Source organism: Pungitius pungitius, chromosome 14, assembly GCF_949316345.1.
Source record: "Pungitius pungitius chromosome 14, fPunPun2.1, whole genome shotgun sequence".
NCBI lineage: Eukaryota > Metazoa > Chordata > Actinopteri > Perciformes > Gasterosteidae > Pungitius > Pungitius pungitius.
Window position 1 is genome coordinate 2,061,811 of NC_084913.1, and position 24,216 is coordinate 2,086,026.

Consider the following 24,216-nt stretch of genomic DNA (forward strand, 5'->3'; position numbering starts at 1 on the left):
TTCTTTACAGCCCCATGTTAATAAATTGCTGGATTGTTTTTGCCCCCCCCCCTCCCTCAAACACTATGATTAAGGTTGCAATATCAAATACATTTGTTACACCTGTTCAAAAACATGAAAGGTGACCTTTGACCTTTGGTTCTACACGGCACCCAGACCTGGGTCTGCAGGGTGAAAGTAGGGAGCTCCGGCATCATGTGACACCCCCCGACCTCCCGGGCTCCCGGCTCCGCGATGGGGGGGCGGGGTCTCCACGTCTTCTCTGTGAAGGGGCCGCTGTGTGTGTGGCGCAGCCTGTGATGCACCGGCTCCATTCAATTATCGCCAGCCGGGCCCCGCACACACACGCACACACTCACAGTGCCGCAAATCCCAGGAGCAGAAATTAAAAAATGAATTACAATAAGAAAAGGAGAGATTGGCTCCTTTACAGGCTTTTCACTGGAGGAGGAGTGAGGATCAGAAATGAAAGAACTCCACCGAGATTATGACTGGCGATAATTATGGGAAATGGGGTGTGATTCAGTATGCAGGCACACACACACACACACACACACACACACACACCCCGGGTGATTTACAAAGCACACGTAAAATAGATGAAAATGATATTCATTATTTATGGCCGAGCTCCGATTGTAAAAATTCATCACTGGTAATGTTTTTCCATCCTTCTATTTTTTTTTCATTAAAAGCATGCTGGCACCTCCGCATGCCAATGAACGTGCTTCACTACTCCCTTACACACACCTGCAGATGTATAAATATATCTCAATGCTCCTCACACACACACACACACACAGTTCCCTCTGCTGGAGGTATTGACACCATATGACCAGAAGACATTCTTTCATTTGACGTTTCCATGACGACGGTTGGATGTCAGTCTGTGTCCACGGGCGTTCAAAAATAAACTTCTGCACTCGTGTGTTTTGATGCGGGAGCGCGCAGCGTGAAGTGTGAACCCTCCTCATCTGACCTCCTCCCTGCACCGAGAAACTTTGTTCACGGCCAACCTGCAGAAAGACGTCTTCTGCTGACGCACCATAAGCTGCCGTTTCTTTTTTTAACTACAGTTTTGTCTTCATTAATGTCATTTTCCAGCTGACACAGAAGCTGCTGCAGTGTGCGTGCGTCGAGAAGTGTGCCGATGGATGCCTGGTAACACAAGAGGAGGCCGTCCCTCAGAAGACTCCCTTCTCAAACATCAAACCAACCTCAGTCATTTACAGGACACTCATAGACACACACACTTCACGCAGATGAATCCTAAATGTCTTCATTGTGCTATTTCTTCCTTTCTTGAAGTCAAAACGCTGAACTTTGTTGTGCCTCATTTACTCATTTCTACAAAAACGTTCTTCTCACTGACAACTTCAGCCAAGTTGTGATGCTTCCACACAGCAGAGAACTTCTTCCATGCCACACAGGTGGAAACAGGAGGAACGAGGTTTCACTGGACGGAGCCTATGCAACGACCGACTCTTCTTCCCACGGTTGCCATGTCAACGAGGTAGCGAGGCAGGCCGACGTCAAAGAACGGAGACCCCCCCATGTCGCCCTGCACATCTGTCCAACCGGGTTCTCTTGAGTCGGTACCACAATGCTTAAGGCCCCTTCTCTTCCACCACATGTAGCCCAAACATCTCACCCGCCTCAAAAGACCTTGTGGTGAACACACTGCGAGGAAATACAAAGAATCAGACTCCTCTCCTTCAAATCCATTATTCATCACGCCGAGGTGCCGGCCCCCCGCCTTGTTCAGCGCTCTGTTACCCGTCCCGCCGTGACTTTCCAAAGAGGCCAGGCAGAGGACTGTGAGGCTGTGACCGGTAACAAAACCTCCAGAGGACAGAGAGACAAGTCACAGTATCAAAGCACACAAGAGGACGACGAAGTGAGATGAAACAATCGAGCGAGATCGAAGGTCACCGCCGCGGGAATCTCTGGACTGGAGGCTTGATTTGAAAAGCAAATGACTGCTTAATTAAGTCACGGCTGAGATCCATCAACACGGGAGGAAGCTACACTAGAGGGCTGCTATGCTAGAGGACCGCTACGCTAAATAAATGGTATGCTAGAGGGGTGCTATGCTAGTGGACTGCTACGCTAAAAAAATGCTATGCTAGAGGGCTGCTATGCTAGTGGACTGCTACGCTAGAGGGGTCCTATGCTACAGGGCTGCTATGCTAGTGGACCGCTACGCTAGAGGGGTCCTATGCTACAGGGCTGCTATGCTAGTGGACCGCTACGCTAGAGGGGTGCTATGCTAGAGGGCTGCTATGCTAGAGGGCTGCTATGCTAGTGGACTGCTACGCTAGAGGGGTCCTATGCTACAGGGCTGCTATGCTAGTGGACCGCTACGCTAGAGGGGTGCTATGCTAGAGGGCTGATATGCTAGAGCAGTGGTTCTTAACTTGTCTGGCTCCGGGACCCACCTTCACCCCTTAATGACAAGCCGCGACCCAACGGGTCAACGGGGGGAGGGACCCACCAGTTGAGAAACACTGTGCTAGAGGACCGCTACGCTAAAGGAATGCTATGCTAGAGGGGTGCTATGCTTGTGGACCTCTACGCTAAAGGAATGCTAAGCTAGAGGGGTGCTATGCTAGTAGACCGCTACGCTAGAGGGTCGCTATCACCGAAAGGATTAGAGTTAAAACTAGCAAACAAACTATACTCTACAAGAGCACCTACAACCATCATTCCTGTAAAGGAGTTAAACGTCTAGAAAAAGATCTTGGTGATGATGGTCAAAAATCAACTTACTACCTTTGAACTAAATAAATGTATTTTACATTCAAGCCAGACTTGCACACAATGCAGATCCCAACTACACACACATGCACTGACGTGCACATAAACACTCACTTCCTCCTCTGCACAGGTGATCTTTACAGAAATGAGTTTGCTTATATTTTAATGATTTGAACCCCATTTACTGGACCTTTACATTTTAAAATATGTATTAAACATTAAAGACTAGTCAAAGCAGCAAGAGGAGGAGAAACATTGGATCAGAGAGCCGGTCGAGAATCGAGGCTTCTTAAGAGTTAAAACGCACAACGGTGAGCATGATGAGTCAGAGGAATAAAAAGAAAGGAAGTGAGAGAGGGAATACCTCGGAAAAGAAAAAACGTGGGAGGAATAATGTGAGAGAGAGAGAGAGAGAGAGAGAGAGAGAGAGAGAGAGAGAATAATGAGACAGAAAGCCAGATCATGACAGAAAAGAAACAGTGAGAGAGCAAGATGGGCTTTTATGGATTAGTGGACTAATCGCCTCCTTGCTGCTGTCAGAGGAAGAGAGAGAGAGATAGAGTGACCACACACACTCACACACACACACACACACACTCCTCTCCTCCCCCCTTCTCCCCCATCCCCATTGTTGCAATGTGTTTCTCTCCTACTTTCTCCAAACTAATCAGTGCATTTTACCCGGAAGCCAGAGGAGAGAACGACACCCTGCTGCTTCCTTCCTTCTTTCCTTCCTTCCTTCCCTTCTCAACTTCTTATCCCCCCCAGCTCCACCATCTCATCCCCCTCCTCTCGACATCATTTTCATCAAACTCTCCTTCTCCTCCCGTTGTCTCCCCCTTCCTTTGGAGGAAGTATGCTGCGGTGGAGTTCGGTGTGTTTGTGTGGGAGGAGGGGGGGGGGGGGGGCATGGGGGGGGGCGGGGGGACTTCAGTGAAACCCAAACTCGTCTTGGGGATGATTGTGTGGGAGCAGCTCCCCGGCTCAAGGAGGGTCCTCACTGCAGCGCTTCTAGCGTCGGAGGCGGGGGGGGGGGGGGTCAGGTCGGAAAAAATACTCAGCCACGGGCGAGTGCGTTCCTTCTTGCCTCCCCCTCAGCCGTCCTCCCTTCTTCCTCCCTCCCGCCCGCCCTTGGTCTGGTAAGTCTCTTCGGCTTAGCACACAGGGCCATGAAGCCGGGGGGGGGGGGGGGGGGGGTGCCCGCCAAATCGCCCGCATCCTTCCGCCTCGCTGAGTGCAGAACCTTGCGAGCCCAGGTGTTTCCCATGATGCACTGCGAGATGCTGCCTTTTTTGTTTTCTCGGTCATACGCCCCCCCCCGTATGAAAGTCGGGTTTTAATCACAGGAAGTAAAGTGGAGATTTCCCACTGGTTTTTATCATAATATCTACATCTATATATCAAATAACGCTTTCTATCGCTTCCTATTAAAAAAACATCTGCTGCTGGTTACCTGCATTCAGTCTTTTCAAAATAATCTTCCTAAAAACCTGAAGAAACAAAAATACTTGTTAGGTCAAGTATATTATTGAGAAATACTTAAACAGTAAATAGTTCCATAGTAATGTTGTGAGAATCTATGGAGCTCAAAAGCAGCAGATTGTCACCCATTGGACCAGATGTTGGTTTGTTTTTACCACATCACCTCATGAGCCTCACCTGGTTCTCCTCGCCCTCCTCACCTGCAGCACATCCCCTCGTCAGCCACTCACTCGTTGTTGTTCACTGCCAGATCCTCTTGTGTCTGAATTAGCCGATGTCCTTGTGGTGTGACCCCGTCTGCCTTTGGACCACCTCTGGGTCTGTTTGCTTACTGACGGATGTCCCGGTTCTTGACCCTGCCTGAACCCGTGGTAGAATCCACCTGTCTGGTCCATCGTGGTCTGAGTCGGGCTTTTGGGTCCCTTTGTTTGTTCTTCACGTCCCTTTCTCGTTGCACCAGTCGGCTCTGCAGAGCATCTCGGGTGCTTGTGACCCGGCTCACCCGATCCAGCCGTCCTGTTAGATTACCTCCACACCCCCCCCCCCCCCCCTCTCCTGTATCGGGTGAAACCTTGCAGGTGGGGGGGGGGACAACAGCGTCTTCCACAACGTTTTTAGTTTGTTTACTTAACAACGGAGGAAAGAGAAGCGGGTCGAGTTGAGGAAAAGCATCTTCTGTCTCTGCCATTTACGTTGTGCAGAAACCTGCTTCAATAAATTCACACATTCAGCTGGATGGGGATAAAGAGAGATGCTAATGCTACATGCTAATGCTACATGCTAATGCTAGTACGTAATTAGAAACTATTAAGTGATGATGATAATTAGGCTAATCGCTCTTTGATCACAGCTTTATGCTTCTGTACATTAGCTGCTGTGTGTGTTAATGTGCTGGATCAGGGTGTGATTAAGTGTGTGTAATTGTGCAGGTGCACTGTGTGTGTCCTGCGCTGGCACATTGTGCGTTTCGTGTTCTTTGAGCTTTGTTCGCATGTGTACTTGTGTACTTGTGTTTTTATTTGTTCAGTGCACTCTTGTGTTTTTGTCCAGTGTGGGCGCTTGTGTGTATTTCTGCAGTGTTTGTGTGTGTCTCTGAGCGTTGTGCGTGACGGCGTTGCCCTCAGAAATGGGCGCCGCGTGTCGGGTTCACAGGAGCCATTCGGGTCTCTGCTGATGGCGTTTGATTCCGTTAAGTGACCGATTAATCCAGAACCTCCCGGTGACAACGAGGTGTGAGACATGTGGGGGGGGGGGGGGGGGGTCATTCAGATGGTTCGCCAGGACCGAGCTGTCGGCCATTTTCCCCTCAGGACATCTGACGAGTGAGCTTAGATCTAGAGGAGGGTCCAGATTTTGACCCAACATTCATCGCTGTCCCTGCAGCCATTGTCCAATTCTTCATCATCCCAAACATTTGTACATACTTTTTATTCTTCTTCTTCAAACTCAAGTGCTGAACGTCAATGAAAAGGACATTTTTGAGAAGAAGTGTCTTTTGAGGACCTTATAATGTGGATGTGTTGTCTAAGCGCCATCAATCAATCAGTGGGATCTGCTGACAGATCCAGACTCCATTGCTCCGAATCAATAGCTTCGCCTCTCAGTCAAGGTTCACTTTGTTCCTCTATAAAAAGAACAAAGAAAGGCCGTGACTTCCATCCATCAAAGGACATCGTGGGACATGGTTTGTCTCTAAATCGTGTCTGGACCATAATCCACTTAACTTATTAACAACCTGATGAATTATTGTAAACAAAGAGACATAACATTTGTCAATTCAGATGTGTAATATTATTTATTTGAAAGAAACGTCTTTTTCTGATGAATCACGCAATAAAGTCAAAGCCGGAAGGAGGATGAACAACAGCAGCAGTTAAATATTTAATAACCATTAACACAGCTGTGATATTTCCACTTAGTGATGATACCGAATAATCCTGCAAAAACTCCTCATGGCTTCAAACGCCGGGAAACACAAAGCACGCCGTCACGCCGCTGCACACAGGACGCTGCGCAGAGGAAGAGGAGGAGGAGGAGGAGGAAGAAGACATCACGTCTCTGGATTGTTTACCAGCGAGTCTTCATGCCAGGAACAAACCATATGGAGGACGCCCCGCGGAGGTACTGGCTTGCCCACCCCCTCCTCTCCCCCCCCAGATTGGACAGAAACAAAGACACAGAAACGGCGTGGGGCCAGAATGAATCTCGGAGGGACCGCGGCGGCGCTCTGTCACGCTGAACGTGTTTCCTGCTCAACGCTTCTCCTCCATGTGACGATCTGATGTTGTACTTGAACCGTGACCTGAGAACGTCATGTGACGCGCCGCCTCACATCCACTATTTATTGCTGATAGACTCACAACTCAACGCCAATGAGCACTTCCTGTCCTCACGGCGAAACGCCGCTTTCCAGGAAATCCTTTAGCGTCTTTGTTATTATGCACAGAAAAGCCGGCGCGTGGATTCCAGACATTTCACTGGTCACTGAGGAGCCGTCTCCCCAAAACCGTCGTTCAACCTCAAGATGTCCACGCTGGATGACACGAGGTGAGTGGATTGTAGTCCTAGATTCCCTGGAAGGACGTTCTCCTGCAGCATGGACCAGCTCCTTCAGGCCAGCAGGAACCCAGACAGCAAATAAGGACAAATCTCCCCCAACAGCTGGAAGCTGTTTGATCCTTAAAGAACAGAAGCAACATCAGCCCTCAGCGTGGGGATCATCTGCCTCCTCCTCTCCTGTAAATGGCTTTAACCATGAGAAGACTGCAGCAGCACCATTAGCATCCGTAGCAGGAACTAATGGACATTGCGCACACACACACACACACACACACACACCAAGCACTAATTGGTGGAGAAACCAGTTCAAAGAAGAAATCCAAACATGCGCCCTCCTCTGTAGTCAGTTCTCTTGCGACCCCCCAGGGTGCAGCAACCTTTCATCACGACGGACCGGCACAAAGTTTGTGTTTCACCTGCAAAGAGTTGTGCGTTCGCTTTGATTCACTCTAAGGGAATGGGAGATGAAATCCACCCACATTCTGTATAAACACAATACGGACCAATGATTTCCTCACTTTGTATGCTGCTCCTTAATCAATCAGGATGATTAACTGCATTAATGCATGAATCGCACAACAACACATGTGGCAGATTTCTGCAGCTGAAACAAATCAACTAGAACTCTCCCGGCGCTCAGTCAGCATCCGACGTGGTGTTCATTCATCGAGGTGCTCGCGTGTCTCTCCTCCCGCCCACGCCTCTCACACGCGTAAAGCCATGGGCTCGTAAAGCGATTGTGGGTCTTGGCTCATGGACGTCTGCTCAGACGTCTGCCAACGTGGAAAAAAATGATTCAGGAGGACGCCGGCGATGGAAAAAAGCTCATTTGAGCCTCTTAATACAAACCGAGCGATGGTCCGGGCCCCCGGGCCCCCCGGCCCCCCCAGCCCCCCGGGCCCCCGGCCCCCCGGGCCCCCGGGCTTACAGCGAACTCATCAAACCCCTACTCACATCCCACCATCATCATGGCCACGGAGAAGATCTTCTCGCCGTCGCTGGAGGGGGCGATGTTGCCGAAGCCGATGGTGGTCAGGCTGGTCATGGTGAAATACAGCGAGGTGATGTACAGGGAGTCCTTGCCGGGGCCCCCCTCCCACCGCCCCGTGCCGCTGGCGTTGTAGCGGTACGGCGAGCCGATGCTGAGGGCCAGGTGGTAGAGCCAGCTGTCCACGTTGATGGTGTTGGTGGCCTCGTCGATGACCTCGTAGTCTCCGATGCTGTACCTGTTGAGCACAGCGTCTCGTTTCAAGCATGGGGAGGGTCCGTCCTGCGTCGTTTCATTGCAATGTGCAATATGGACATTAAAGACATGTAATCCCTCCTTTTTAATGCACAGAACCTTCAAACACCAGATGTAATGCCTTAAGGTCACTTAACCCAATCATCAATATGCTCATTAAATCCATGAACCATGTATGTAGGAGCAGTCTGAGGAGCACAACAACATTTAAAGGTCTAATGAGGCCCGTATTTAGTCATCAGGGCAACTCACTTATTAACTTCTCACTTTGATCCAAGCAGGAAAAAGTTAAATTGACCTTAAATGGAGCAGAAATGTGTCCAAATATCAGCTGCCGTTTAATCAGAGTTAAAAATGAGTTTACCAGATGCAGGCGAGCCAGTGAGCCACCAGCCCGAAGACGCACACCAGCAGCACCAGCACCGCCGCGCCGTACTCCAGGTAGTGGTCCAGCTTCCGGGCCACGCGGCCCAGACGCAGTAGGCGCACCACCTTCAGGGAGCTGAACAGACTGCTCATGCCCTGGGGGGGGGGAGAAGAGAGGGATTAAAACCTCCGTCCAAGTTAAAGAACATTTCTTAGTATTTGTCAAACTTTGACAAAATGTCATTCAGATTTAATTTAATAGATGTGGAAATGTGGCTCATTCACACAGTGATTTATAAGCGACACTTTGTGTGAGAGGGATGTGTGCGCTCGGGAGGAGAAGAAAAGGCCCCCGTAGTTACAATATATAACATATTATCATTATATATATATATATATCCACCCTCAACCTGTTGACATCTCGTGGAGCCAATATCTCACCACGTTCGTATTTACACAGTTGTGTAATGTTATACAACCTGAAGACAAATGTGCACCAACAAACAGGACGATTTGGAGACGTGGAGGAACGAGGTCACGTAAGGATGGAGGCTACGATGTTACGCAACATCCCGAGGCTCCGCCTCTCCATCGCCACTGGTCCACGTCAGACCTCCTCCAGCATTCAGCAGCTCTGTCTCAAAAAACGTCCCCAGACGTTCCACACAATTCAAACTACAGCAGAAGTGGAGACCTGTCTGAGTATTTTATATTCCCGTACGGAGGTGGAGAGTAAAGATCTGCGCTTCTTTTGGACTTCATCTCAACCCAGGTCTGTTTTTTTTTACCAGAGACAGTGGAGGACTTGAACGCACCGTCGCCTCAGCTCAAACTCCTGAAACCCCCCCCCCCCCCCCCCCCCCCCGCCCCTCTCTGCAGCCCCCGTAATACAACGGAGCTTTTTTTCCCTACATGCAACAGGTTTCTCCCGCCAATAGAATTAAAGGAAACGTTGGTTGCAATTAGCTCCGCCCCCCGGTGTCACTTCAGGTTGCAAAAACACATCATCTCACCTGGTAAAAGTTAATTGTCGCTACATTAATGTTCGACCCTCCACGACCCCTCCCTCTGCGTACTAGTGTTTATATCCCCCCCCATGGTGCACATTTCCTCCAGGGCTCTGTCAGCCCAGCCACACGCCACGCGGTAAAGGTCAGGCCGGATGAGACGCCGCGGCGCCTGCAGACCTCCCCCCCGCCGCTGTGAGCTGCCCCGCTCTTCTGTGACAGCGGGTGGCTTCGGGACGCCTCCTCACCCCCACCTCAACCCCCACCTCCAAGTCACTTCCCACAGCACCTCTCTGCTGCAACGTGACGGAGCCTCGGCAGCACAACTCCTCCTCGTGAGGATCTTACATCACGCGCTGAGCCGTGTAGGCGTTGTCTCCAAAATAAAATATCACAGTATCACCAGCAGGAAGAGTCAGAGACATTCTTTCACCTGAAGGACTAGTGCATGGTTGTGTAACTTCTACTTGACCTAAAACTTTTATTCAACATCCTAATATCTGAGACCTGGGGATTGTAAACAAGGAGACACCTGCAGCCCAACATGAGGAGACACCAGGAGCCCAACATGAGGAGACACCTGAAGCCCAACATGAGGAGACACCTGCAGCCCAACATGAGGAGAAACCAGGAGCCCAACATGAGGAGACACCTGAAGCCCAACATGAGGAGAAACCAGGAGCCCAACATGAGGAGACACCTGAAGCCCAACATGAGGAGACACCTGCAGCCCAACATGAGGAGAAACCAGGAGCCCAACATGAGGAGACACCTGAAGCCCAACATGAGGAGAAACCAGGAGCCCAACATGAGGAGACACCTGAAGCCCAAAATGAGAAGACAACTGGAGCCCAACATGAGGAGACACCAGGAGCCCAACATGAGGAGACACCTGAAGCCCAAAATGAGAAGACAACTGGAGCCCAACATGAGGAGACACCTGGAGCCCAACATGAGGAGACACCTGCAGCCCAACATGAGGAGACACCTGCAGCCCAACATGAGGAGACACCTGGAGCCCAACATGAGGAGAGACCTGCAGCCCAACATGAGGAGAGACACCTGCAGCCCAACATGAGGAGACACACCTGCAGCCCAACATGAGGAGACACCTGCAGCCCAACATGAGGAGACACCTGGAGCCCAACATGAGGAGACACCTGCAGCCCAACATGAGGAGACACCTGCAGCCCAACATGAGGAGACACCTGGAGCCCAACATGAGGAGAGACAACTGGAGCCCAACATGAGGAGACACCTGGAGCCCAACATGAGGAGAGACCTGGAGCCCAACATGAGGAGACACCTGAAGCCCAACATGAGGAGACACCTGCAGCCCAACATGAGGAGACACCTGGAGCCCAACATGAGGAGAGACCTGGAGCCCAACATGAGGAGACACCTGCAGCCCAACATGAGGAGACACCTGCAGCCCAACATGAGGAGACACCTGGAGCCCAACATGAGGAGACACCTGAAGCCCAACATGAGGAGACACCTGCAGCCCAACATGAGGAGACACCTGCAGCCCATTGTTTAGTTTTCACTTTCAGGTGCAAAGTGATGAAACATTACATTTGTTCTGGTAGCTTAGTTACTGGTTTTGCCATTATTACCATTATTAATACTGGTATTATGCTCACATGTCACAAGGACAAAGACGTCTGAACGAAGCGTGTTTTCACAAAACAACAAAAACACTGAGAAATGCACAGTAAAATATTAGTAGTACAAACATGAAAAGAGGGATGCATGTGTACCACAATCTCATTTTACATTCAATAGACGGCTCTTTCCACTCAGGCCTTTATCCAATTAATTTGGTGGGAGATCAAGTGGAAAATCACCTTTAATGGACTTTGGGCGTATTGATGGGTGTAAGGGGGCGTGAAAAATACTCAAAGCGTCTCTGATTCCTCCGACACAATCCTGCAAGCCAGCAGGTTTGAGTTCATCCACGTGAGAGGGAACTTCATCTTTAAGTAAGCAAGATTTACTGATAGTTAGAAACACTAATTACTTCCCTCTTTCACCGGCAAACTGGCCTCCATCATCTGAGCCCGAGCTAAAAACAGAACACTATCAATTATTAATCTGACAACTTAATGAGCGGATCAGCGGAGGATGGCAGCTGTTGTTGTGTCTCATAAGGAGTCCAACAGGTGAGCTTCATGGGGACATGTAACACGTGTCCTCAGAGGCGTGAAATCAATCAACCACGAGAGAAGGGTGCTGATCCAGCAGTAAGACCCACGTGGTCCGCTATCTGGACTTCTCATGTGGATAAAAACGTCCTTTGGATCCACACTAAAAAAATAAGCATTCTTTTCCTTCTTAGAAAGACAGAGTATGAGACTCAGATGGATATTATGTGGGATTCACACTGTGACTGTAACAGAATTAACATCTTTTGGTTTAATCTATTCGGCTTTATTTTGACCTCCAGAGAAGCAACAGCAGTTTATTCCATACGGAGCTGTGACCCGTTAACCCCTTCGGCTCCACTCACAAAACCCACTTCCACGGACCACTTCCACTCAGATTGACCTTCATGGAGCCTCGTTAACGGAGCAGAACCTCCGACCTCTGGCCGCTAGCTACGATGCTACGTTGCTAGCGCTGGGCGCCGGCGTGGACACTTTCCTCCCAGCCAATCGCAGCCTGCGTACCTCGTCCACGTTCTCGAAGGCGTTGATGATGTCGTACGGGAGGCAGGACAGCAGGTCGATGACGAACCAGGTCTTCAGGTAGTTCATGCGGATGAGCTTGGGGTCGGAGATGACCTCGCCGCCGGGCCCCACGAAGGTGGTGTGGAAGTTGAGGACGATGTCCACCAGGAAGATGACGTCCACCACGCTGTCCAGCACCAGCCACACGATGTTGTTCTGCTTGGTCTTGAAGGAGACGTTGTAGGGCACCATGATGGCCGTGTAGAAGGTGAGGATGAGGATCACCCAGTCCCAGGTGGTCTTGAAGGTGCAGTAGTGGAGGATGATGTGGGGGGGCGTCTTGGGGGCCTCCTGCTTGTACTGGGGGAGGATGTCGGAATTCAGCTGCAAAACCTGGAGGAGCAACAGAGAAAACTCTCCCATTTATAGTCACTCTATAGCTTCCCCCGCCTTATAATCTATTAGTGACCTGTCAATCACAGTGTAGCCCCGCCCTAAAGCATCCTCCACTTTATAGTCTATTAGTGACCTGTCAATCACAGTGTAGCCCCGCCCTAAAGCATCCTCCACTTTATAGTCTATTAGTGACCTGTCAATCACATTGTAGCCCCGCCCTAAAGCAAATGGACTTTAATTTTCTAAATGAACATCATGCTGCGTCGAAGAAGACTTGAAACTAGACATTTTCAATTAATTCACACATGCTGTTGCACACCGATAATTAAAAGAGAGTGGAAGGAAACACTGGGGAGATGAAATGAAATCATGTGCAGATGATGAAACAGAAGGAAGACAGACAGAAGCTGGTTACAGTTACCTACTGCTGTGTGTGTGTGTGTGTGTGTGTGTGTGTGTGTGTGTGTGTGTGTGTCTAGAGAGAGAAAAGGAAAGTTTATTAAAAATTGTGATGTTTTTCTTCTATTCATCATTCAAAAAACAAAAATCAATTTGGCTTGAAATGAGAGAAAATGAGACGCATTAAAACTAAACCAAAAGAACAACAACAAAAAAAGCCATTATCCTTGTGCAGAGCGATGATAATGATGATGAAGATGATGATGATGCTGACCCTCCTGCTGAGCTCAGCTTCGTCTGCATAACAAAGACTACATTAAATACGAGATGGGTTTCCTCTGCAGATCACACTTAAATGGTTCTGTTACTTCACATCAACAACAGATTATGATTCTTATTTTAACACAAACACGTCCAAAATGTCAGCTGCACGTCCACCGTACTTCCTGTAGCTTAAGTCCATTAATAATGTGAAATAGATACTAGGACGGAGTAGCATTATATTTAAAGGATGTTTGAAGTACTGCAGTTATTTGCACCTGTAGCATCACGCTGCTGGTGGTCCTGATGCTGAAGCTCAGAACACTGATCATTTAGATCGATCCTACGCACAGCATCATCCCGAATGATGCTACGTGTACTACGTGTACTACAAGTACTACGTGTACTACGTGTACTAACACAAGTACAAGTTGTACCTGTCCCTTCTGCAGGGAACTCGTCAGAAGAGGCCAGCTGCTCCTTTCAGGCGGCGCAGCAGATGATCACCTGCGTTCATCCATTGAAACCCGGGACGTTGCGCAACCCGCTCCCACCCAGCTGCATGCTGGGAAACGCGAGAGGTTGAATCGGCTCGTAGCGCATTGTGCTCTTTCTCTCCTTCCTGCCGACATCACTTCTCCGTCTCCTTCACAGTCTCCTCTTCCTTTCATCCCCCTCCTCCCCTTGCCTCCTTCTTCCCTCCCTTCTCTTTTCCTTCGTTCACTCCCTTCGGGTTGTGTTCAGGAAGCGAGCAAGGACGCACACACTTTCTCTCCTCGGTCTCCACATGTGCAAATAAACAGACACGCCGGTTTTCTCCTTCTATCTATCTACCACTGATAAATGTTTGAAGTTCTACTCCTTCTCTCCTTCCTTCCATCAGTTCGTCTCCTTCTTTGCATCCTTACTTCAATCATCACTTCCTCCTCCCTCCATTATTCAGCTTCCCCTCTTTGCCCATTTGATTTTGTTCCCTCTCATTTTACATTCTTTCTTTCCTCTCTCCTCCACCCTCTTCACCTTTAAAACACTCTGGTTAACACCTTTGCTTCAAAATGATTTGTTTTTTTATCGCTTCATCTTTAAGAGATGAAAGTCAAACAAATTCATATTAAAAGGCGACACACCTCCAACTACGGTTCATGAATAAAACAGGCAGGTGAACTTCTTCTTTCCACCGACCAAAATCCATTTTCTCAATTTCCAGCAGCCGTCACAATCATGCAAAGTGCCCCGTCTCCTGTCCCCCCGTCTCCTGTCCCCCCGTCTGCTGTCCCCTCGTCCCCCGTCCCCACGGATAACATGAAGTATTAATGGCCGCCGCGGTGCTCCCGGGGACAGGAAGCGGGACGGGCTGCAGCTCGCAGGTCAGTTGGCGGATGCATGGAGGGCGGATGCATGGAGGGTGGATGCATGGAGGGTGGATGCATGGAGGGTGGATGCATGGAGGGCGGATGCATGGAGGGTGGATGCATGGAGGGTGGATGCATGGAGGGCGTGGTCACTCACATGCAACCTGGCGATGGTAGAATGGTGCTTAATGTTTTATGGGAGGATTATTTGGGGCAGAAATAATGTTAAGAGCAGAGTGTGTGTGTGTGCGTGTGCGTGTGCGTGTGTGTGTGTGTGTGTGTGTGTGTGTGGAGGTGGGGGGAGGGGGGGGGGTACACAATAGCACAAGTGAAAGTGCATATGTTTCATGTCTCCATCACTGAGGCAGCAGATAAACATCAAGCTGCAAGCTCCAGTTTCTCCAGTGAGAGAAAACTGGCAACTTGGGCATGAAGCAGAGGTTCCTGGTTTCCATGGTGACCAGGTAACGGTTGAGGGCGTAGGGGGCGGGCTCACCTCGGCCAGGCGGGACGGCTTGTGGCTGACTTCAGGCTTCTCTATGGGCGCCGGCTTGGGCAGCGTGTGGCGGTTGTTGGTGAGCGCCCGCGTCAGACGGGCAAACTTGCTCCACCCGGCTGGAAGGAGACAGAAAACTGAGCTTTACACCACCATTACACCATCACACCACCACCATTACACCATCACACCATCTCCATCACACCATCACACCACCACCATTACACCATCACACCACCACCATTACACCATCACACCATCTCCATCACACCATCACACCACCTCCATCACACCATCACACCACCATCACACCACCTCCATCACACCACCTCCACCAGCTCATAAGGTCCCAACTTCACAGAAAACCCCTGTTGGGGTCACGGGGCCCGGGTCCGGGTCAACCGGGTCGCGCCCCACTCTGTCGTTCACATTAACATTAGCCCCCCCTCCCCCCTCCCTCTGCAGGAAGCGTCCTTAAACACAACTGGACCTCCACCAGCTGCGGGGTTCCGGTCCGATGTGCTGTGACCTTCACGTGGACGGGGGTCATCAGGACTTAAAGCCTCACACAACGAGGTGCCACACACTGCGCTGCCCCCCCATCCGTTAGCTGCAGTACGAGAGGCTGTAACACGTCAGAGCGGCGGGAAGGAGGAAGGTCGGACCCTTAAGCAAAGGTCAGCTCGCCATCCATGAGGAAAGACAATGTGCTTTAAATGGTCAAATGTTAACAGCTTTTTTAAGGTTTCTGCATTTCTCTGAAGCAGACGGGCTCCTAAGTGGTCCTCCTGCGTCGCCGGGACAGAACTGCGCCGCGTGGACGCATCACAGAGCGCATCACTGTACCGGGGGGGGGGGGGGGGGCGCGTTACACGGAGCATGACGGGAGGTGCTGGGTTGGTTCGTTCTCAGCTCGGTTGGTAGCATCACTGCGCCCCCCCCCCCCTCAGGAACGCTCGACTTATCAGACCGGAGCACAATGGGGAGAGGGCTAAAAATAACAGCTTCACCAGCAGAGTCAGGAGGGAGAGTTTGTCCTCCGACACACGATCAGCATCCTCCAAACCCCCCCCCCGAAGAAGTGGGGCTCTGCGAGGTCATCGCACGGGCCCCCGACGAATCAAACGCCTGCATTAGTGCAGCGTGCAGGATGTTGTTCCACGTGTTGCAGATGCGCTGCAGCAAAGCAGCTACATGAGCCCCCCTGTCACCAAGGGGGGGGGGGCTCTGTGCGAGGGTTTAAGGAGCGAGGCTGGCGAACGCTGTTCAGGTTCTAATGTTGGCCAACAAAAGGGAGGATGTTGGTTCTGCATTCTGCTGCTTATTCAGTTCTATCTTCAGTTCTATCTTCAGTTCTATCTTCTCTCCTCTCGCCGATGACGCTGCCTGTTTATTGTACCTGCGCAGCTGTAATAACCAGAGGCTGAGCACGCAGGGAAATGTATTCAATCCAAAATATTACATCTGGGATCCGGGGGAAGATGACGGAAATACATGCACACGGAACCGAATGTATTTTAATAAAATCACAGGGTAATTTTAGCCAAAACCAGCAGCCTGAGGAGATCAACATCTACTCGTGGTTCTTCAGCAGATTGTTCTCCCGTTCGGCTGCTGCTGAAGAAGAAGACTTGAAACTAGAGACTGAGACCATAAACTCATGTTTACAATGTTCACTGAGGGAATAAATCAAGAGAGAAGTAGAGTCATTTCCTCATAGACGTCTATGGGAGCAGAGGAGTCGCCCCCTGCTGGTCACTACACAGAAGTAGAGTCATTTCCTCATAGACGTCTATGGGAGCAGAGGAGTCGCCCCCTGCTGGTCACTACAAAGAAGTAGAGTCATTTCCTCATAGACGTCTATGGGAGCAGAGGAGTCGCCCCCTGCTGGTCACTACAAAGAAGTAGAGTCATTTCCTCATAGACGTCTATGGGAGCAGAAGAGTCGCCCCCTGCTGGTCACTACAAAGAAGTAGAGTCATTTCCTCATAGACGTCTATGGGAGCAGAGGAGTCGCCCCCTGCTGGTCACTACACAGAAGTAGAGTCATTTCCTCATAGACGTCTATGGGAGCAGAGGAGTCGCCCCCTGCTGGTCACTACACAGAAGTAGAGTCATTTCCTCATAGACGTCTATGGGAGCAGAGGAGTCGCCCCCTGCTGGTCACTACACAGAAGTAGAGTCATTTCCTCATAGACGTCTATGGGAGCAGAGGAGTCGCCCCCTGCTGGTCACTACACAGAAGTAGAGTCATTTCCTCATAGACGTCTATGGGAGCAGAGGAGTCGCCCCCTGCTGGTCACTACACAGAAGTAGAGTCATTTCCTCATAGACGTCTATGGGAGCAGAGGAGTCGCCCCCTGCTGGTCACTACACAGAATGACGCTTTATCTCATAAAGCGTGTTTTCACTGTGACGAAATGAACTCCTCTTTAGCTCCAATTCAGAGCATGTTCGACCCATGTGACCCCCGCGTGGATACACAAATCACACAACAACTCTGCGCTGCATGCGTGCGTCTGTGTACATAAAAAGTGGGGGGGGGGGGGGTTGATCTTTGTTAAAGAGCAAACACACCCGCTCAGCGGCGCTGAGGACGACTCCCGGAGGCAGGACGCTGACACGGTACATCAGTCAGGCCACCGAGGACGGCAACGCCGCCCACGTCTCACATGTTCCCCGACAGCGCCCCCGCCTCCTCAAACACAGCCCGACAGACGAGACGCTCCCCCAGCAGGGAGAAACCAGCCGGGGCGCGCTGCTCTTTCATTTTAACACAGAGCGAGCTGCTTGCCATGTTCTGGACATCGGCCTCCTGACGCCAGTTTCTGAATAAGCGGTGTGGGGGGGTAGGTGGGGGGGGGGGGGGGTCAAAGCGGGGGAGGCACTCACCTTTGGTGGTCTCGTCTTCGATGGGCTGCTTGAAGAGGGTGATGTCCTTAAAGGTGCAGAGGAACAGAACCACCTTGTCGTTCTCGTTCCTGATGGGAGCCACTTGCATGTAGAACCACACGGGACTTCCTGCCGAGACACCATGAGACAGTTTGTCCTTTTTCAGACATGACGTCTTTAAATGCATCGGATAGCTATTTAAATGCAAGAACAAGACTTTTTAGTGTCAATAGTGTCCCACATGTAGAGACACTATGTGGAGCTGGACCCTGTGTGCTGCAGGTGATGTTCAGGTTCTCTCTTAGAGGACTCGCTGTTCTTTTTTCGTGTTACTTTATTAACTCCTCGCACCCTTTCAAGCGAGCCTGATACCCTTGGACACCAGCCTGGTTTATTCCTCCAGCCTCCTGCGCCCCCGGAGGTCATCGACGGGGACATTTAGGACTATTTGTGTCTCCCCACCGGGTCCCTTGTGCTCCTCCACCACGCTAAAGATTCCTCACACTTCCTCTGTGGTTTGGACATCATTTGCGTTGCCAGTAATTCTATCATCTTGGTGCGTGCAGAGTAAGACGTGAGAACTTCACCACTTCATCACGACCTGGAGGAGCACCTATCGGAGCGGGTTTGCGGCGTCAGACTCACGGTTCTTTCGGTACAGAAGGATCTCGAAGCAGTCGGACTCGTAGCCGTCGAACGTCTGTCGGACTTTGTCGATGCTCTTCTTGTCCGTCAGCTCTCCGTACATGAAGCTGCGGGACAGACGTTCACTTCATTATTCCGTAAAAGGACACTTTCATCAGCGCTGATACGTTTAGTCTGAGTGATGACTTCCTTACCCCCCAGCACACACACACGCACACACACACACACACACACACACACACACACACACACACACACACACACGTGTTTATCACACGCCACCCGACCATCTGTAATAATCTTCAGCTGGTGGACGGGTGTGTTCTGAGTGCAGAGGGGGGGGGTCGGGCGGACAGACCTCAGTGCCCCTGTTCCCACTTAGAGCTCCGAGCCTTTTTAAGCCAGCGGCTGTAGTCAGGGCCCCTCACCCCCCACCCTCTACACCCCCCCCCCCCCCACCCCCCCCCGGATCTGAGAGGCGCCGGAGGAGACGACTCGTCCTTTGGAGTCAAGTTTAAAAAAGGTCCCGACTGAAAGGCTGCAGACGCCGTCCTGGAGGCACAGCCCCCCCCACCCCCCCCTCCTCTGGTACTGACTCTGCTGATCTCCGCATCCCCCCCCCACCCCCCCCTCGTGATGTCAGAGCGGTAGGCGTGGTCAGTTTTCCTCAGAGAGGATTCTGCAGGAAGTGACCCCGTGACCCGTCTCACCTGCAGGTGCTGCTCTTCTGCATGACCTCGGCCCGGTGGAAGCCAGACAGCTTGCAGAAGCCGTCATTGCTGTAGACTACGGGCCACTCCACGATCTGCGCGTTCCCCAGGAGGAAGCTGGTTTCTGAGGGACACAGAGGGAACGTCTTCAGAGCGTCTCGGCCTCCACGGGGAGACGGTGAAACCCTTCCTCAGGTGAAGGTGTGAGAGGATCATCTGAACATGATGATGAAACCTGTGCAACAATTCTTCAGTGTTGCAGTAAAATGTTTTTGGCTTATCAAAGAACTGCTACAAGCCCCGCCTTCTTATATGTGAAGCCCCGCCCCCTATCAATTACGTTCCATCACATGTCATTAAGCCGATGCTTTTGTCCACAGCGACTTACAATAAGAGCATTTCAACCATAGGGAAACAAACTCAGAAGAAAAAGAAACAAGAAAGTGCAACTTCATCAAATAAGCCGGTTTACAACTTCATTATAGAATTATTATAAGTATAATTTAAAGTCTGCAGTGTTTTTAATGGTGGTTTATTCTGAAGAGGTGTGTCTTTAGTGTGAAGATGTAAAGGCTCTCTGTGGTCCTGATGTCATCAGAGAGCCTGTTTCACCATTAAGAGTCGTGATCTTTATGAATTAATACATGATATCTGAATTTGAACTTATCTTCTTTGGGGATATTTATAACGTTAATCCCAAAAAATATTTCACAGCACAGTGTAAAGAGATGTTTAGGAGACAACAAAAAATAAACTTTCAAACCAGATTCAGGCTGAGATGAATTCAAAGTGTGCTGAAGACGAGCCGGTTGTGTGAAAGCTGCTGTTTAGTCTCTGAAGTCTCAGTCGTTCTCCTTGAAATCACCAACAAAACAAGAAAAAGATGCAAACAGGCCGAGAGCGCTTTGAGTTCCCAAAGCTGGTTTCTACACATATTTCCTCCTTGTGTTAAAGTTCATGTCGGTTTCTTAAAGTAAAGCCAGCGGCTTTTTTGAAAGGTCAGAGAAGGATTCGCTGCTCTACGAACAGCTAAATGTGTAATTAATAGGATACACCTGCAGGTAAGGCCTGGCAGCACCTGGCAGCTCATCATTCAACCTCAACTCCTCTTTTCCAAAAGCACAGTTGGCCGGTGAATGAGTGAATCCTGGGATCCTGCTCCTCAGAGGCCCAAAGGAACCTTCAGAACCGCCCCGTGTTTCCCTCAAAGGGCCGAGAGCTGCTTTAAGACAACGTTCCTGCAGTGAAAATGACTGCATTGATGGGGAGGAGATGTATCAAAACACTGCGTTGCTCTGTGGAACCAAACTCAGCACATGAAGAACACACTAGAAGTTCATTCTAAGAGGAAGATTTTCTCATTTTCACCTGACGACTCGGTGGATTTATTTTTAGCCACTTTGTGTGTTCTGTGCCGCAGGAACACTTTGTTCACTTTGTTCCACGTCTTCATTCCTGTAAACGGGGGCTTCTCCTAACGACGACTGTACGGAACAAACCTTTCGCTTCGTTTCGTTGTGCGAAAAGCATTTCAACAGGCTGCCAGGAGAAAAGGGGCATTTTTAGACTGTCGGAAAATCGGAAAATCCGCCGTGCAGACATGATCAATGGCGGTTTAAGTGCTATATTCAGGATCCTTTTGAAGGAGCGGGTGGAGGCCTCGGTGGACCAGCAGCCCCGGGTTCTGAGAGGGAAAACCGTGGTTTCGTCGATGCAGTCTGGTGGGTTCAGAGAGATTACAGCAGGTCTGAGATCAGATAAATCCATCTCAATGTTCCAAATGCAGCGTTCACTTGATATCGATGCTTTCAGGAGCACGAGGTACCGTTAACAGAATGACACCTTCTGCTCCTCCTGAGCAGGACTTCTGCATCCGCACTAAACGCTCTTCTCACAGGACCAACTGCTCCTCAAACAGGAACCTTCTGACCCTTCGTGGCTTCCTCCAACTCCTCCACCCGCCGGGGGCTGCTTCAGCCTCAGGAGCAAACATCTCTCCTGATTCCACACGAGATGAAACATCTCCACAAGGACGTGTTCATGGAGACAGAGGACAGAAGACCTCCGGTCCACCGCTGCATGAACACGTCCACCAACAGACTTCTGCTGTGATTACGGAAAACACGGAAAACATGCGCTGACGTTTCATTCAATACTAACAGATTATTGCAAGTTTTTGGGGGGTTTCTTTTTGTTTTAGATGTTTTACCGTCTAATTGACGTTTTCATATTTATGACATAAAGAGGAAGGAGTGAGACAGCTGAGCTTTTAAATGACATTACAGCTTTTTAGAAATAGATTTTCAGTTTGAGAGCCAATGTTAGACTAAAGGAACACCCCCACGGTCACGTGGCTTCACCGAAATGAACTCCGCCACGGTCACGTGACTTCGCGTTAGACTAAATAAACTCCGCCACAGTCACGTGACTTCCCGTCAGGCCGTGAAGGACCTGTCATCTCTGCCTCGTTTTGACATCTCAAAAAGCTCATTTTCCTGTGGTCTAAGCGAGCTGTGATGTCCATCAGCATCCAGATGTCCTCCAGGTGGTCCACGTTACCTTCAGTCCCCTCATTCTGCCAACGGCTTCTATTCTCATCGGAAACCACCCGACAGTCTCCTCACGTCATTATAACATCAAGTAATAAAAAGACTCCAAATATGACCAATGTCTCTCCAATTAGGGCTGAAAGTCCCCGAGAGATCAGACTCTCCTGTCCACAAACACCGCATCCCTCCTCCTCCTCCTCCTCCTCCGACGCTGCGCTCACTTCTCCTGGAAAGTGAAGGAATCAATCCACTCAGGGAGCGCGCGCCTGTGCCAAATCCAGCGCGCTTTACGACGCAGAAGAGACAAGAACCCTGATAATAAAAAACACCCGAACCCATAAAGCCGAGGAATGACGGGCAGGTCGCTGCACGTGGAGGTCACGTGTTGGATGTTTCCTAACAACATATAACATGTAAACAATAATAATAATAATAATAATAAGAGGCGTTTCACGTGATTTGTCTGAGCAGCTTACGGGGTTTGGTGTTGATTTAAATCCGTGAAGCTGTTTTGTGTTTTGATTCCATCTTTTGAAGTTGGAGCGTAAACAGAAAAAAAAGAAGAGAGATTCTCCTCCAGACTGAAACTTAACGGGACTGATGCCGAGAGGCGGCGTCACTCCGTCACTACCCACCGGGGGTATTCCACACAGCTGGGTCCCGGTCCTGGTGAACCCCCCCCCCCCCCCCTTTAAAGACCCCAAAGCCTCGTTCCGGACTCACCGCTTGATCTCCGCACGATGTTCTCCAGGAAAGTGTTCTGCGGAGCCACGAGCCCTCTCTTTCCCCCGGGCATCGTGCTGCGGGCGGGCGGCGCTGCGTCTGCTGCTCGGGGCTCGGTTCTGGCTCTCAGTCGGACCGGTGGAGAAGCTCATTGTAACCGCGCGCTCTGGCTGCTCGGGGCGCACTGGAGCCGCGGCGGCGGCGCCGCATCCCGCTGCGCGAGCGGAGCGCCATGGCGCATGCGCGCTGTGCCCTTTAATGTTGGATCAGAACACACCGCTTTCATTAGAAGTGTTTGTGCTCTGAGGCCGGATGATTAGTAGCAATGAAACAGAGGAAGGAAAGAAACGTTTTATCGGTTCTTGGAGATTACACGACATGAAATTACTTTTTCCCCAAATCATGACTTGATTCCAAATACAATACTGAGGTTTTTTTTCACGATATTACTTTATTTCCAAGAACATTGTCATAACTTTCTTTTCAGAATTCATTGCTATGACATTTTTTATGCTGTTACTTTTTTGGCCAAAGTCATTGTGACAAAATGAAACTTTTCTTGTAAAATGAATGTGATAACTTTTTAATATTATTTCGTTAAATGCTGACTTTTTTTAGATGAGTGGGGGAGGGGGTCTGGGGGGAGGGGGGTGTTGATGACTATAATCATTCCAATTACGCTGCACCACTAACACTCAATTACAGCCAATCAGCAGGCCGGCGGCCATTGTTTTCTGTGACCTCAAAGGGACTCGCTGACAGTAATGAGCTCAGCAACGAGAGCAGCTGAGGACCCTGAGACGCCCAAACCATCGCTAACAAGCTCGCTGCGCTAATGCTAACTGTCAATCAACTCAGAGCTTTAATCGGGGTGTGCAGGCACATCCAACGTGATGAGCAACGGTCCGCTGTGGGCTCCCAGGTCCACGAAGATCGCTTTTACCTCAAAGAAATGTACAATATTTGGATTCTTATAGAATTGGTTCAAGTACACGGCCACATTCATGATCCCCAGAGGCTGAACTTTCACGGTGTATTTTTACTTTAAATTGCAACCATCAGACTAACTGAGAGTCGCTCTAAAACAAATAGTCATTTTCCATTTGTCCGGAATACTTTGATGCCCAGATGCGTGACATTAGCCGTGTATTCCTGGTCCCCAGAGGATGAATTATCAAAGCCAAACAGTTGTTTGAGGCATCGTGAGGAAGAATCCTCCCTGACACTGTCATTTTAAAACCAGTCTCTAGATTTCAAAGGAAATTGTTGAACATTCATTGTCCCCAGAGGAGGAATGATGACTCAACATCTCTTCAAAACCTGGTCCACCGTCTCTTCACATCCAATGATACCTGCTGTACATTCATGGTCGCCAGAGGATGAACCCTCGTTACTTTGAGACGGTTTCTCCAGTGACGCCACGAGGACTTGTTCTCATGTTGAGTGACAGGATTTCCTCCCAAAGTCATATTCCCCAGAGGTTAAAGGTCGTCTTCAACCAAACATCACCGGAGGATGAATCACGGAGGACTTTGTAAGTTATAAACTCGACCTTCACCCCCCAGCAGACAGGATCACCGCGGCAACGCAGGTGCATCCGTGCACCAACGAGCGGCTGCTTTACGGGTCAAAGGTTTTTGGGACCATTTCAGGACGTTGAAATCAAGGCTCTCTCTGTTTTGGCGTCACGCTGCATTAAGTCGAGTTAAA

General features: G+C 50.1%; 1 protein-coding gene across 1 annotated transcript in view; it reads right to left on the reverse strand.

Moving 5' to 3' along the window:
- Nucleotides 1–22,708, reverse strand: part of kcnh5b (potassium voltage-gated channel, subfamily H (eag-related), member 5b) — a 42,959-nt gene extending 20,251 nt beyond the window's left edge. Inside the window, exons 1-8 of the mRNA XM_037486131.2 lie at nucleotides 22,507–22,708; nucleotides 19,235–19,358; nucleotides 18,525–18,631; nucleotides 17,880–18,008; nucleotides 14,988–15,106; nucleotides 12,084–12,476; nucleotides 8,406–8,563; nucleotides 7,753–8,024 (exon numbers count right to left, since the gene is read on the reverse strand). Coding sequence (XP_037342028.2) covers nucleotides 7,753–8,024; nucleotides 8,406–8,563; nucleotides 12,084–12,476; nucleotides 14,988–15,106; nucleotides 17,880–18,008; nucleotides 18,525–18,631; nucleotides 19,235–19,358; nucleotides 22,507–22,579 — 1,375 coding nt within the window. The 5' untranslated portion in view covers nucleotides 22,580–22,708. The remainder of the gene's footprint in view (nucleotides 1–7,752; nucleotides 8,025–8,405; nucleotides 8,564–12,083; nucleotides 12,477–14,987; nucleotides 15,107–17,879; nucleotides 18,009–18,524; nucleotides 18,632–19,234; nucleotides 19,359–22,506) is intronic.
- Nucleotides 22,709–24,216: the final 1,508 nt, after the last annotated feature.